The sequence below is a fragment of the Vanellus vanellus genome, assembly GCF_965231255.1.
Source record: "Vanellus vanellus genome assembly, chromosome: 22".
In the NCBI taxonomy this organism is placed as follows: Eukaryota; Metazoa; Chordata; class Aves; order Charadriiformes; family Charadriidae; genus Vanellus; species Vanellus vanellus.
The window spans coordinates 4,098,634-4,113,659 of NC_138927.1; the positions used below are offsets into that span (position 1 = coordinate 4,098,634).

The 15,026-nt window shown below is 59.5% G+C and overlaps 1 protein-coding gene across 1 annotated transcript in view; it reads left to right on the top strand.

The window, feature by feature from the left end:
* The first annotated feature begins 1,173 nt into the window (after positions 1-1,173).
* The window catches only part of SLC9A1 (solute carrier family 9 member A1), a 32,237-nt gene continuing 18,384 nt past the window's right edge, over positions 1,174-15,026 (top strand). The window contains exon 1 of the mRNA XM_082494177.1: positions 1,174-1,535. Within this exon, the coding sequence (XP_082350303.1) occupies positions 1,241-1,535 (295 nt within the window). The 5' untranslated portion in view covers positions 1,174-1,240. The remainder of the gene's footprint in view (positions 1,536-15,026) is intronic.

Sequence of the window (15,026 nt, forward strand, 5' to 3'; positions counted from 1 at the left end):
CTCCCTGCCACCCCCACACTGCTGGGCACGGTGTAATGCTGTGTCCCCCCGCTGCGCCCCCCCCAGCAGCGGGCACCCGCCAGGCCGCTCTGCAGACCCCGCTTCCCTCCCTTTCTTTTGCAGCCTTGCATCATGGCTCTTTTGACTCCTTGCACCCCTCTGGCCTCTGTGCACCCCTCCTTGCTCCGCAGGACACCCCGTTTTCCATTAGCACCCCCAGCTCCTGTGCTCCCCCCACTGCACCCCCCCTCCCTGCACCCCTTTTGCCCTGCACCCCCCCTTCCATTAGCACCCCCAGCCCCCCCCAGCACTACCCAGCTCCGCAGGACACCCCACCTTCCACTAACACCCCCAGATCCTGTGCTCTCCCCTTTGTAGCACAGTCCTCCTTGCATTGCACCCCCCCCGCACCCCTTGTGCCCTGCACCCCCTCTTCCACCACCACCCCCAGTCCCCACCCCCAGCATCACCCAGCTCTGCAGGACACCCCATTTTCCATTAGCACCCCCAGTCCCGTCCCCTCCCCCCCCCCCAGCAGCGCCCTTTGACTCCTTGCACCCCCCTATTTTTGACTCCTTGCACCCCTCTGGCCTCTGTGCACCCCTCCTTGCTCCGCAGGACACCCCATTTTCCACTACCACCCCCAGCTTCCATGCTCCCCCTTTTTATCCCCCCTCCCCACACCCCCTTTTGCCCTGCACCCCCTCTTCCACTACCACCCCCACCCCCCCCCCCCCAGCAGCACCCAGCTCTGCAGGACACCCCATTTCCCACTAGCACCCCCAGCTCCCGTGCTCCCCCTTTTTATCCCCCCTCCACACACCCCCTTTTGCCCCGCAACCCCCTTCCATTAGCACCCCCCCCCCCGCACCCCGCAGCTCGGCAGGACACCCCATTTTCCACTACCACCCCCCGCACCCCCCTTCCCCTCTCCTTTACGCCCCCCTCCCCGCATCCCCAGCCCCCCCCTCCTCTCTCCAATCCTCCCCCCCCCCACCCCCCCGCCGCCACTTCCCCGTCGCCCTCCTCCTCCTCCCGCCGCCGCCGGCGCTGCCTCCGCCCCTGCCTCCTCCCCGGGGCCGCCCCGGCCGCTCGGTGGGATGAGCCCCGGCACCGCGGCCGCCCCAGCAGCGCTCCGGCTGTCGGCGGGGCGGCTCCTGCCCCCCGCCGCCCGCCCAGAGCCCCCCGCCGCCGCCGCCGCCGCCTCCCGTCCCCGTCCCCCGTCCCCTCCGCCGCCGCCATGGGCACCGCGGCCCTGCGCGCCCTACCCTGGGCCCTGCTGCTGTTGGCCAACCCCATGTTGGCCTCCGAGCCCCCGCAGGAACAACCGGCCCCGCTACCGGGGGGCTTCACCCCCGCCCCGCCCGCCTCCGCCCAGGAGATTCAGCCGCTGAACAAGCAACCGGCCAACGCTTCGGGCGAGGGGCACCCCAAGCACCGCAAAGCCTTCCCCGTCCTGGGCATCGACTACGAGCACGTCCGCATCCCCTTCGAGATCTCCCTCTGGATCCTGCTGGCCTGTCTCATGAAGCTGGGTAGGTGGGCGGTGGCGTGGCAGGGTCCTGGGGAAGGGCAGCGGGGAGGGACACCCCCCCCCCCCCACCCCCAACATCCCGGGGAGGGACCCCCGGCTTCATGGGGCAGGCGCCGTGGCGTGCCGAGGGGGGACCCCCTGAGCATCCCAAGGTGGGACCCCCTGGCTGAATGGGACAGGCGCTCCTGAGCATCCCAAGGAGGGACCCCCCCAGGAGCATCCCAAGGAGGGACCCCCCTGAGCATCCCAAGGACGAACCTCCCAGAGCATCCCAGGGTGGGAACCCCCCAGCATCCCAGGGCAAATTACTGTTTGCTGTGCAAAACCCCCCGCAAGCACCCCGGGGCAGGGGTGGGCACCGCTCTCCCCGCGACCTTGGGTCTGTGCCGTAGGCCTGGCAGCAGGGCAGCGGCAGCCAGCCCCTTCGCTCAGCTGGGGCTTGCTCCTCTCCCTCTCCGGGAGCGGGGCTGAAGATGCTCCCCGACCTCTGACTTTCCCCTGCCTGGACCGGGTTTGCTTTGGCACTTCAGGCAGCAGCGGGGAGGAAGCGTCGGGTTTGTTTCTTTGCTTCCTTTCACAACCACAGATGCCTTTTGTAACCTTGGAGAAGTCACTTAAAAATCTCCCAGTGCTTCGGCCTCCCCATCCTCCCCCTCCGCAGCACACCGGGGTGGGCAGCTGCCTCTGCTGCAAAGCATCCGGAGGATTCCTGCGTTAAAGATAACGAGCATCAGGGGCCAGAGGGCTGGGGTAAAGTCACCCACTACCATGACCCGCTCTGGGAAAGCATCAGTCTGCCAGGGCGGGGGATTGTTGACAAAGTGTTTTCCAAACTTCTGCAGCTGGATCAATACCAACCGAATTACCCCAAAGCGTGTGACGTGATGTAACTGCTCCGCGCTCGCTGGCACCGGCGTACCGGACCCGGCCTCTGGCAGTGCAGAGGTCGAACTGGCCCCAGTCCCGTCGGTGGTGATGAAGCCAAGAGGGCAGGTGAAATGTTCGCCTGTTCCTGCCTTAGAGCGGGTGACGGGAGGGAAGGGAGCTCTGCTTTTCCTTCATTTTGCTCCTCAATTACCGTCAGTGATTTAATAACGCTAACGGCAGCGCTCCTTACGGAGCACTCTGGCTTGCTGATTGAAATCTTGATTTGGCAGCTTTTTTAAGCTGGTGCCTGTTGGAAACCGTGCCCTGACCTGGCCTGGGGGGGGGTCCGAGAGACCCCCGGGAGCTCAGGTCCTCCCTGCCCAGCTTTTCCTAAAAATACCTCATCCCCTTCCCAGCCTGCTGTGAGCGTGCGTGGGCAGGTAAAGCCCCGTGTTCACAATCCCTCCTGGGTGTTTTATTTATGTAGGCGCAGGAGCGCAAACACTTCAGACCCAGAGGCTTCCTGCCCGTCTGGGAGACAGAGCGGTGGGGGCAGAGTGGAACCAGGCGGGATCCCATGGGCTTTATCCCTTCCCGGCTTTGCCCAAAATGATTTAAGGCACGTTTAGCGACGAGGTGCCTCGCCATAGGAGACGCAGCCGTGAAATCTCCTTTCCCAGGGCTCACCCAGCGCACGATAAGCGACCTCTGCTAGCTGTTCGGGGCTATTGCACTGCATTTTCAGTCCTCCTGCCTCCGAGAGCAACGAGTGATGAAATCAGAAGTATCTGTGCGGAAGCTGGTGGAGAAAGGAGGGGCTAACGGCGCTGGCCTGCGGCCCTGCTCAGGGCTGTGCTTTTGAGAAACCACCGCTGGAAAACACCAGAACGGGCGGCGAAAAGCGGCTTCCCCAGGGACGTACGCGATGGGGGACGCGGGGGGCATCGCTGCCCGCCGGCCGCCCCCCCTCCCCCTCCGCCCCTGCCCTCCGTCATCGGCGCTGCGTGAAGCCCTTTCTTCCGCCCTTGCCTGAAGTTCGGGCTCGTTTGTGCTGCGGGAAAAGTTATTTCTGGCGGTGAGCTGAGCCCCGGAGGTTCTTACGTGTTAAAAGTATTATGCAAGACTGCGTGTTTAAGGGGTATATTTTAGGAGGAGCTGCCTTGCGAGTTTGGCAAGGGTCCTTTGGAGATGGCAGGTGATCTGCAGAGCTCCGGGGATGCTGATTATGCCAAAATCATACCTACGCCTCTAACAGGGGCTTCGACAGCAGAGCAGTCCCGGCGCATCCTTTTCCTCAGCCTTCTCTCCAGGGTTTTCAAGGTGCCTCAGAGCGAGGGGATATCGTTTCTTGTTCATGTTGTCTCGGCACACAGTTCCCAAGCTGCCGGGACCGCTGAATATTCCGGCTCCCTCCTCTCAACGACCTGCAAAAATGTCTCGCTGCTCAGTGTCCGAATACCGGCCCTGTCCATCCCACCCTCCATCAGAAGAGGTTGTGCCGGAGCAGCAAAATACGTTTGGGTTTTTTTCACCCGGAGATAGCTCTTACACAACCGGGCGCTGCTGCACGCCGGTGCAGCCAGTCTCTGATGGCAGGATGAGGCATGCACATCTCCGGGCTCCCAAAATCGGGCAGGGTTTGGAGCATCCAGTTTGTACGTAGAGGGAAAGGGGGATGATGAGCAGAGCAGGGATTTGCGGGTCTGTCCTTCTCCCCCCCGTCCTGTTAGCGCACGTGCATTGCTGCGCCGGAGTCACCCTGCAAAAACCTCAGGTTTCCCCGTTTTTCTTCAAGAGGGGGAATTCGTGCAGCGGGGGCTGTGCATGACAGCCTGGCACCTCCTGGCTTCCCTTCGCCAGCTTCTCCTCCGGCTCGGCCTGCCCCGGCGCTGGGTTACCGCTGGCGATTGAGCCACGTGGTGCCTCAAAACGGAGAGTCTTCAACCCTCCAAATGGTTTCTGGGTGTCATCCACTGGGCGTAGTGCAGGGTGACCACGTAGAGGAGCTCGGAAGTGCTTACAAGGCTCTTCTCTGGGCCGCGAGGTGCAGCCTGGCCCTTGTCCTCTTGCTCAGTTTCCCCTCACCGCTCTTGGTGCTTCAGACAGCTCTTCAGGCTTAAATGAGTCCCGGCGTTGTCCCTTCCAGGTGATTTATCCTCTCTCCAGCGGCCCTAACTGCGAGTTTGTTTGAGGAATCGGCGGTGTGAGCTGAGCCCTTCCCCTCTTGACGCCGTTTTTCTAACGTGACTCAAAGGAGGTTGGTTCCTGGAGGATTCACTGGCGGCTTTCTGGGACAGAGGGACCTGTCACCCCAGCGTGTCCTGCAGGCGGGGGCTGTTTCTGCTTTGCTAATCCCAGTAGGGAAGGGGAAGGCTAGCGCTGGCTGCTTGACTTAATAGTCATGCGGTATTTTAAGACTGTGTAGGAGAAGAGGAGGTGAGGGGTAGCGACAACCGTGCCTTTCCAAAGCCCCGCCAGCTACGTGCAGACCACATCTGGTGGTGGATTGACTTTGCCAGTAAAAGTGGAGAAGCCTTCGCTGCTGGGGGTTGCAACCAGACCTTGACTCAACCTGTTGCATTGCTGCAGAAGGTCAGAACTTCGTAAACCATCCAGATCGGAAACCTTCTGTGCCCGTCTCCGAGGTTTTGCAAGGATATTGTAAGGGTTTCCTTTGCGCCGTGCCCAAGGAGTGGTAGGGAAGGGCTGGGGGGCACAACAATGTGGTTTCCTGACTCTGAGGACTGACCCTTAGGCTCACGGAGCTCCAGGAGACGTTCAGGGAATTCAGGTTCACCTGTAAATGTTTTTCCGTTTCAGGGGAAAGCAAAGAAGTGAGTCAGGAGTGTAAATAACAGATTATGGTTAGCAGTCCCTTTGCTGGCTGTGCGGACACGGGCTGGGCCCCGGCGGTCGGAGCTTTATTGCAAACCACCAGCTCTTGCCCACCTTGGAGAAGGGTTGGGGTTACCCGTGTCTCCAAAGCTCATCTCAGGCCCCATCTTCTAAAGCAGAAAAGCACAGCAGACGTATTTCCATCCTGCATTAGGAGCCACCTTCCATGGAGGTGTGCCCTGTTGTCTGTCTGAGGGGCGTTCTGTCGGCACCAAACGGCTCTTCAGCATCTGAGAGCTTCCCAGCCTCCTTGGAGCATCCTGGCTGTTCCCTCTCGCAGATCAAGTCCATAGCTCATTTCCTACACGTCCACACCAGAGACACTGCGGAGGGTCATAGAATCATAGAATGGTTTAGAGTTGGAAGGGAACTTGAAGACCACCCAGTGCCACCCCCTGCCCTGGGCAGGGACACCTCCCCCCAGCCCAGGTTGCTCCAAGCCCCATCCAACCTGGCCTTGACCACCTCCAGGGATGGGGCAGCCACAGCTCCTCGGGGCAACCTGGGCCGGGGGCTCACCACCCTCACAGCCAAGAATTTCTTCCTAATATCTCATCTAAATCTCCCCACTTCCAGTCTGAAGCCATTCCCCCTCGTCCCATCACTCCATGCCCTTGTAAGAAGTCCCTCCCCTGTTCTCCTGGAGCCCCTTTAGGCACTGGAAGCGGCTCTGAGGTCTCCCCGGAGCCTTCTCTTCTCCAGGCTGACCCCCCCCAACTCTCCCAGCCTGTCTGAAGTAGTCCCCACAAGGCCCTGCTTCCCAGCTGAGCTCTCTCACGCTGCTTTTGCTCGCTGAGGCGCGCTAGACGCTAGCTCGCTGCCCGAGGCGGCGCTCCGGTGGTGGTTGGAGTCTGTAGCAATCACTGAGTCATTGCTCTGTCTCTTCTTCCCCCTTCGCAGCGCTCAGCTTTTTCGCGTGTCTGGGTCGGGGCCGTTGTCTGGGGTGTTCCCCCTCCTTCCAGACCGTCTGCCGACCGCCAGCGCCAACCCCGGGGGCTCGCAGAAAAAAAAACCACCGCCGAGTGATTGTGGGGCTGGTGGAAAGCGAGGCCGGGGCGGGCGAGAGTCTGCGCCAAGCGAGCAGACGGGCGACCCGAAGCCACGGGGAAGCGGTGTGTTATATGGGGACGCATCTCAGCCTGGTTTACCGCACACGGGGCATCCTTTGGCCGGTGCGGACCGGCCCCGTCGCTGCTGGAGTCTGCGTAGGAACAAGACGTAGGAAGTTCTCGGTGCCTGCGGGCGGGTGATAGGAGCCGGGAAAAGACGAGCAAAACGTGACGGATACGAGTGGGGTTGCGGAGCCTGGCAGAGGCTCTGGGCACGGCGACGCGGCTCCTGTGCTTGAAGGAGCAGGGAGGATTTCAAAAGTGCCGGAGAAATATATTTTTTTTTTATTTTTATAAAAATATTTTATATTTTTTATGTATTTATTTGGGTGCTAAAACACTTGGGTGCTTTTCGAATGCTTTTAGCGGCCTGCGGCCCCCCCACCCCCCCCCACCCCCCACCCTGAACCCGGCGCTTTTGGAGGGGCCACCCCAGAGGTCTTCCAGAGACCTGGGAGTCAGGGGCTCGAGGATTTGGTTTGGGTGATGAGGGGTGAGAAACGTGTCGCGGTGGTGGGATGGGATCTTGAGACCAGACGTGGCGCAAACGCCCCAGAGCAAAGCCACCAGCCTGGGGACACCGGTGCCACCTGCAAGTCTTGGAAAAGGGGACAGCAAAGAAGCATTTGAAGACGTGCATCACCCCAGCCTTCGTCATCGCGTCGGCCATACGTGTGTCTGACGTACGGGATGAGGGTGCTGGAGGTTATCTCTGTTCCCCTTCTGCCACCGCACGGCTGGCGGCTTCTCTGGGGCGCCGGGCAGGGCCGCGCCGGGCGGGCTTTGCTGGGGACGGCCATCGGCAAGGCCTGCCCGGTGGGAAGGGCTGCCGGGGCTTTCCTGGGCTGGTTCGTCTGGATCCGTGGGACTGGTTGATGCGGATTCCCTCGCCGAGCCGGAGGGAAATGTTTGTCTTAAAACCTGCCCCGCTCACAAGCGGCGGCCCCGGCTCATTTCGTGCGTAGGCCGCAGATACCAAAGTGGTCTGAGATCACCCCAGACGTTTCCCCGTTTGTATCGGCGAGCCGGTGGCCGTGCTGCGGGGGAATTGAGGCTTTGATGAATAACTGTCAGGAAAGGATTTTGAAATAGCCATGCAGCTGGTGCCACAAAAAGTGTAAATTGTCATGATAATGAATTTAAACAGCTTCGTCTCATGCAGGCTTGTTGCATTCCCGCTTCCTTGTCGGGGAACGATCCAAACGCATGCTGTGGTTTCCCTTTCCCTCTGCTTTGCCATCTCAGAAAGAACAGCCACAGCATTTTTATTTTTTTTCCCCTCCCTGATCTACCCGTTGCTGGTGTCTGAGCAAAAAACCATCCGAACCGTTCCCTCCACGGATCTGAGAAAACCATTAGATTAATTAGGGCTGGAAGAGTGAAAGGTTCCCGCTGTGAAATACGGGATGGTGATGGAGTGGGAAAAGCTGAACCTGTCTATAATCACAGCCCATTCCTCCCCGGTGAGCCCTAATGTCCATTAAAGCAGAATTACGCTCGGTTTGCAGCCGTGGCTTTGTCCCCTGCCGGGTCCCTGTCACCCGCAGCAGTGCCCGCTTCACCGCTCTGCTTTCTGGACCTTGGGGCCACTCAGGAACGGAAGGTGGGGTTTCATCCCGTTTATTAACGAAGGTTTGGACACCTCGTGCCGGGGGTGAGGGACAGGCTGGCTTCCCGCGCAGTCTGCAGGTGGAATTTGGGATGCGAGCGTTGACTCGCCGAGTCCTGCAGTGCCCGTAGCCCAGAGCGGTGCTGGCCCAGCTCGCAGGGAGATGTTGGGAAGTTGCCTCTCCCCTGCGACCTCCAACAGAGGTGGTTTATGGGGTAGAAGCAGATCATGCGGATACTTGGTTCATGTCCTCAGTCCCAGATTACCCAGGCACCCAACCGCGGCTTATCCGTGATAGCCAGAGGTGTTGGAGTTCCTTTTGGAATTAGTGGGGTGGAGAACGAGCCTTTTGCCTGCAGTCAGCGTGGCTAAATAGGGTCCTTCGGGGGTGGAGAATTACACGCAGGAAAAGGGGAAACCGGGTGGTGGTGGAGGGAAGGGGAGAGGGTCCTTCTTTGGGTTATGAGAGTATAAACCTGGGGCACGAGGGAGCGGAGCCCCCTCTTCTGGAGAAGGGAGACAGACATCTCAGTGGCGCTTGTATGAACCAGGAGCTCATTAGGCTAGCGAAAGAGGATTTTGGTAACATAATCCTTTCCCTTCTCCCTCCTGCAAGTCCTGGGTTTTGGCTGTAGACCGCAGAGATGGTGGAGGCTGTAGAGACTGTCCCAGGGTCATGCAGGAGTCGGTCCTTTACTACAGCATCGTTGGAGCTGTGGGTACGGAGAGAGGAAACTTTAAAAGTAAGCAATAATGAGGATGAATTACTACAGTTGCCTTGTAAACATTTGGTTTCTTTTTTTTTTTTTTTTTTTTTTTTTTTTCTCTTTTGGATCCCCAAGGCTTAATTTGTTCAAATAAAAACTGAAATCCATCCGGAATACTCCGTGAAAACACAGACTTGCCGAGCGGAGGAGATGGAGCTGGGTTATGCCTCTCCCCGGCGCCGGCGGCGCTGGGCTGCCTGCCTTGGCAGCGGCTTCTTCTCGCCCGTCGGGGCTCAAAGCCGCTGGTGTAGGTTTGATAACAGCCTCGGTGTTCAGAAACCTGGGCCGGCCAGCTTCAAAGGGCACAGCAGAGGAGCAGGGAAGTTGTGGCGATGGTTTGACGCGGACCGTCTCGACGCTCGGTCCTCTCGCTTCATTCACGCTGCCGGCTGATATACCGCCTTAGGCGAGCTGTGCCATCGCCATGGCGATTTGATATCTTGCTTACCTCTCTAATTTTCCAATGTCTTCCAGTTGCGCGTTAGTTGCAGGATGGCTGTCTTGTCGTGTTTTGTTCTTCTGGTCTTTCCTCAAGCAGAAGAACACAAGTGTTTCTGCTTGGGAAGGAAGAAATGAAATTAGAAGCTCTACCGACGGGCACGCACGCACACGTTGCTGCATGTTTGTCAGAAAAGGCGAAATGGAAGATCGATCATTGCTTGGAGTGGAGTAGTGAGAATAAATTTGGTGGTATGTCACCATAGGTGGTGCATCACCTTTGGGGGTACATCACCCCACGGCTCGGTGTTCCTTCCCAAGAGAGCTTGACCCACCTGCATGATGGATTGGATAGGGACAGGAGTGACCAAAGGCTCGTTTGAAGTCGAGGTGATGTTTTTGAGATTCCCTGAGCGGAAGGTTGGAGGATGCAAAGTACTTTTTGTAATCGGAAGAGGACAAATGCGTTTCCTTGGGTTGCCCAGAAGTGACTCATAAACATCACAGCATCAATGGGCTTTGTCTCCAGAATGTCGCAATACAATCAACCTCGAGGGACAGCTCTTTAATTCCGCTTAACAGAGAGGGTGCTGGTAGGGAAATAATTCCTCTCTCTTTATCGAGCCCGCGAGACGCACGTTTGGAGAAGCAGACTCCCTTTTGCAGATTTACAGCGGGGGGTTTTTTTTCAGTGCCTGGAATTATTCTGCGTTTCGGAGCCACGGCACGCTAAATCTTAATGATGTATTTGGAGAGACGGCGGCTTCCCACCCCGCTGCCGGAGATTTGAACAGCACAAATGCCACAGGCGCAGACTTAAGCATGCGCGGCCGGCCTTTAAAGAGACGAGCTGGTGTATCCAGCCCTGCTAGTGCCTCAGTTTCCCTTGGGAGCGCTTTTCCCATGGCAGCCCCCGTCCCTGAGGGGTGCGTTTTGCAACGTACGGGCTCTGCTCCTGTCCACAAATGCCGCGTAGAGGGAAGAGCATCTGCTCCCGGGAGAACTTCTGTTAGCTTGGCTGGGAGTGAGATACCGTCGCCTGCATCCCGGCTGAGGGGGGGATGCTGGAAGGCTGAAATGGTGTCTGATGGGGACGGCTCTCCGCCCCCCCGCCCCCTCCCCGGGTCTCACCGGCGTGGGCTCAGCCACTCGGGTCTCCGCGTGCCGAAAGCTGAGGAAGAGGCGAAGGTGACCGCGCGCTCGCCTTGGCTCTGGGCTCACCGCTGGCGTGTGCTGCGAGTGGCGTTGCTTTGTCTGGGTTTGCAAAGCCCGGTAGTAATCAGTGATAATTGCAATTACCTCCTCCCTCCCGTCGGAGTGGAGACCAACAGGTTATTTCCTGAAAAGCTTTTGTTTGTCTTTCCTGCCCGTGTTCCCGGTAGGAAATCAGCCCTTCCTGGGAAGGGCGATTGGCATTGCTCTGCCGGGGGAGTTTGTCCGTGGTCACCTCGGGCTGGCTCGGCTTTAACTCCTCCCGAGGCCTCGAGGGTCAGCGGGAATTGTGTATTGAAGGCTGCGCCACGTGCTCGAGGGCGAGGAGCTGGGAGAGCGACCGTAGCCTTGCTTCGGGTGACCGGGTACCGTCTGTCTCTTGGCGTCGCCTTGAGTACCTTCTGCTCCAGAGCGATTCAGTACCTGCGTTGAACGGCGTGAAGTTTAGCTCTGCGCCGCGCAGGAAATAATCCAGACGGTTTTATTGTCGAAATCCCCCAGTTTGAGGCAGAGGAGCGGTGCTGACCCCTCCTAGCCCAGCTATGGGCGGCATTCGGCGCCTCTTGCGACAGCTGAAGCCATCTGGGAAGAGCGTGGCTGGTGAGCGGTTATGTTTAGCTCCTGGCCCCTTTCCCTGGGGCATAAGCAGTTTTTCTCGACCTTCTTTTATTAGGCCGCCTCAAAACGCTCGAGCCCAGCTGCTGCCGCCGTTCTGATGCTTTTGAAGGATACAAACCCAAATAAGGATGCCGTCGCCCTTTGGAAAACTCCCGTTTTCCACGGTAAATGATGTGTGCCAGGGAGAGCCCAGCCTTGCTGGCTTGGCTGCGTGATGCACCCGTCCAGAGACGGTGGAGAAGAGTCAAAACGAGTGTCGGAACATGGCGGTTTGTCCCTGCGCGCCTCCGTAGCAGCCCGCCCAGCTCCTGCTGGATGGATGCCACGGGCTGGTAAAGATTCGTACGGTCCCGCCTTAGAAAAACCGTGTGTGGAGCAGCCCGAAGGCTTTAAACAGGTTTTCTAATCTCAGGCTGTGGTTTGGGAGCGGCTTTGTAACGTGCCCGTTAGAGGAATGTAATCACCGAGTCAGTGGGGATTGGGGTGACCGGAGCACCCTCAAGTCACCGGAGGTTTTTAATAAGCCATCTTGGCACGGAGCGCCAAACTCTCGACCGGTTTCTCCAAGCTCCTCCGGAGGAGAACGTTGGGTTCCGCAGCACCTCGTCGCGGCACAGCTCTGGGGCTGGAGGGGGGTGGAGGACCGCTGCTCTGCTCCCAGCTGTGCACAGCTGGAACTGGAAGAGGTTTCTCCAAGACGCGGTGGGCCCAAGCCTTGAAGCCTCCCGAGCCGTCGCTCCGTGCTCCACCAGCACCTCCCGTTGGCTCCGTGTTTTCCTCCCTGTTTAAAATGCTGTAGCCGTTGGGTGACAGTCCAGGGCGCCGTGGGTTTCTCGGTCTCTAATAGCAATTAGGTCTTTCTTAATATCTGCTTTCCTTGCGGAGTGTCCTTGGCTTTTCTTCTGACTTGAAGGAGAAGCGTTATCTAAACATAGGACTGGAAATCGGGAGCTGCTGGGTTCTCACACCAGCTCTCACGCCGTTCGCTTGGGGACTTGGGCAAGTCCATTTAATGTCTTTTGTCTCTCATTTCCTTTTTACAGCTGGGAGGAAATTAATACCAGCTTTATAAAAGACTCCCAATTGATCTGTTAATTTCTTGTGAGTGCTTCGGAGATAAAATGAGGGTACGTGCCTTTGCTGCATTGGTTCTCCCTGCCCTCCAGAAAAAAAAAAATATTCAAGCGTTCCTATTAAACGCCTCTGCCTGTGGATTGCCGTCCCGGCGCCTTACGGCACTGCCCGGGCACCATCTCCTCCGGGGAGACTGATGTTGGCCTCCGTGTCCTCCCCGCTGTGTTCCCGAGCGCTCTCTCGCCCCAGCCACGGTGCCGTTGGGCGAGCGGCAGGCTGTGGACCGTCCCAGCCCGCTCAGAGGGGGACATCGGTCCCAAAAAACGCTGCTGTCGCGCCGATCGCCTCCCGCAACGTGAGCCCTCGGGGCCATCTGCCCGCACGGCTGCCTGTGGGCTGCCTGCTCTGCCGCCGCTTTCCGCTGAGCGTGGGGCCACGCTGGCGTCCGGGGGTGAATATGTGAGGGGGAAAAAGGCAAAAAAAAAAAAAAAAAAAGGGCTTTTTAGGGCTTCTCTGTGAGTCGCCAGCTGAATCAGGAGCGGGTGAGTCAGGGCGGCAGCGAGGGCTCCTGCCCTGCCCTGCCTGCGAGGGCAGCGGCCACCCGGCACTTCTCTGCCTGTTTTAGGGAGGTTTTCCTGGACGCGGGTCTCCCCCGAACGCGGGTTTTTGCGGTGGGTGCCCCAGGTCAGCGCTGGAACCCTGGGCGGGCTGGTTCCTAAGCTAAGCCCAACTTAAACCTGAGCCTAAGGCGAGCGAAAGCAGAGGTCGACGTGGTGCAGAGAGGGTGCGTGGGAGCAGGATGGGTCCCTTTCCCGCTGACGTATGCCAGCGCCGCAATTAGGGTTTGCTGCAAGCTGCTCCACGCGGCGCAGCGGAGCCAACTGTTTAGTTTGGGTTGATCTTAATTAATTAACGTATCTTTTAGAGTCAGAGGGGGGAGGCTTAGAGAGCGCTGGGGCTGGGGCTGGCTCGCCTGGCCGACCAGACCTTCTGGGTCGGGGCAGCAAGGTTTAATTGGGAGGAATTGCTGCCGGCTGTTTGGCACTCGTCTGCGAAGTCGCAGGCTCGGTGGCACAAACCTTCGCTGTCTGGGTTGCGGAGCTGCCGGGAACGCCGGGTGTCGGACCGTGCAAAGGTCTCGGCGGGTTTCCCTGAGCTGCCCCGTGCCGGGCGCTTGGGGAGAGAGAGGGACGCATCCCCTTCGGATGGGGGAACAGCTGAGCGGCCAAACAGCAAATCGAGGAGCAGCACCCCGTCCCCAGCTTTGTGCCGGAGGGGCTGAGTCGGTGCCGAGCCTGGACTGAGCCCCAAGGAAGAGATCTCTCCTTGTTATCGTGGAAGTTCTCTTGGTCTGCGTAAACAGCTTGTTTATAAGTGTATACAGCGGCTTTCTGCAAGGGGGGGTCCGCCCATCCTGGCAGGCTGATATCCAGGGTGCCTGCAGATGATTCACAGCTCTCCCGCGCGCCCGGGATCGTTGCATCCTCCTCCCGCTTTGCAGCACTGCAGCGTTGCCATCCAGCTCCCGCGACACCGGCGTCTCACTTGGCTGCAGCGCAGCATCCTCCTCCTCCCCTGTGACCTTCCAGCCGGGCTCTGGGCAGAGAAAATGAGATTTTTCTTGCCAAGAGGAGCGTTGTGCTTCTTTTGGGGGGGGAGGAGGGGGGTGTCAGGGCAGGTAGGGAGCCGGGCTCATCTGCATGCGGCTCGCCACTCCGGCTGCCGCAGGATGCAGTGACGCCTTTGGTTGTGTTCCCCAGGCTGCTCGTCTTTTTGGGGATGCTTCTGAGTCTCCAAATCCAGCCCTAACGCTAAAGGGCCAACCTGGTGGTCATCCCTGGGTATTTCTCTGCTGACGTTGCCCGCGGCTGGGAGGGGGCTGCGTTGGCAGGGTGAGAGGTTTAGCACCCCTGCATCCCTTTGGAGGCAGGCGATGCCTGCCACGGCTGGTACGGCCCTCGGCGGAGCTACCATCCCTGGGGGGAGCTGAGCAGGCGCTCCCAGGGGAAGGCAAAAGGCCCTGGCAGGATGGTGAGGACTCAGAGGCACATTTCTACACGACGTTGGCGCAGGGGGGTTCGTGGGCAGCATCGCTCGGCTCCTCGCCCTCCACACCCCCAGCCGTGCGGTGCCAGCGGCCGGTGCGGGGTGAGGAGCGGTACCCGCCTGCCCTCCCTCCCCTCCGGGCCCTGCCGTAACGGCTGCTTCGACAGCACGCCGGTCTCCACCGCCATCGCTTATCCTAGCAGCTAAAATGCGTGAAATGGCTCTAAATAACCCCTCTCGGAAAGGTTTCGGGCATGAAATAGCGCAGCCTCGTACGCCGGACCAGCTCGGAACCGTCCTCTCCTTCGCAGAGTGCCAGACCAGCATCGCTCCTGCTGGTGCCCTGGCATCCATCCCCCACGCGCACGGGGCGTGAGGAGCTCTCAGCATCCTCCTCTGGCGGAGGAAGGCTCCGGCTGCAGCTCGGTCTCTGTTTATCCTCTTCGGGGGTGTGGGCTTTGCTCCCCGACGGTGCCCAGGGGATGGGGAGATCTGGGCAAGGCAAGCGCACGGCTGCTCTCTCGGGCTGCCTCGGGGGTGCAGGGTGTCTACACTCGTCTCCCCTCCCATCGGAGGATTTGTTCAGGGCCCGCCAGCGGGATCTGGCTGCAAACCGCTGCTGCGGGAGGATGGTGCAACTGGGAAACCGTCAGACATCGCAGCTCTGCTGCAAACCCCCACCCCCCCTCCCCGACAGCCGCTCCTGGCGATAGAGATGCGGAGAAGCTCTCTGCCCTTTGCCTGGGATGAAGGGCTCTTCCCTGATGCTGCGACGCTGCGCTAGCGGGACCGCCGGCTTTTGCCAACGTGGCTGTACTTTAAGGGCTTGAACGAGGCGTTTTGGATGGAGTCCTTGC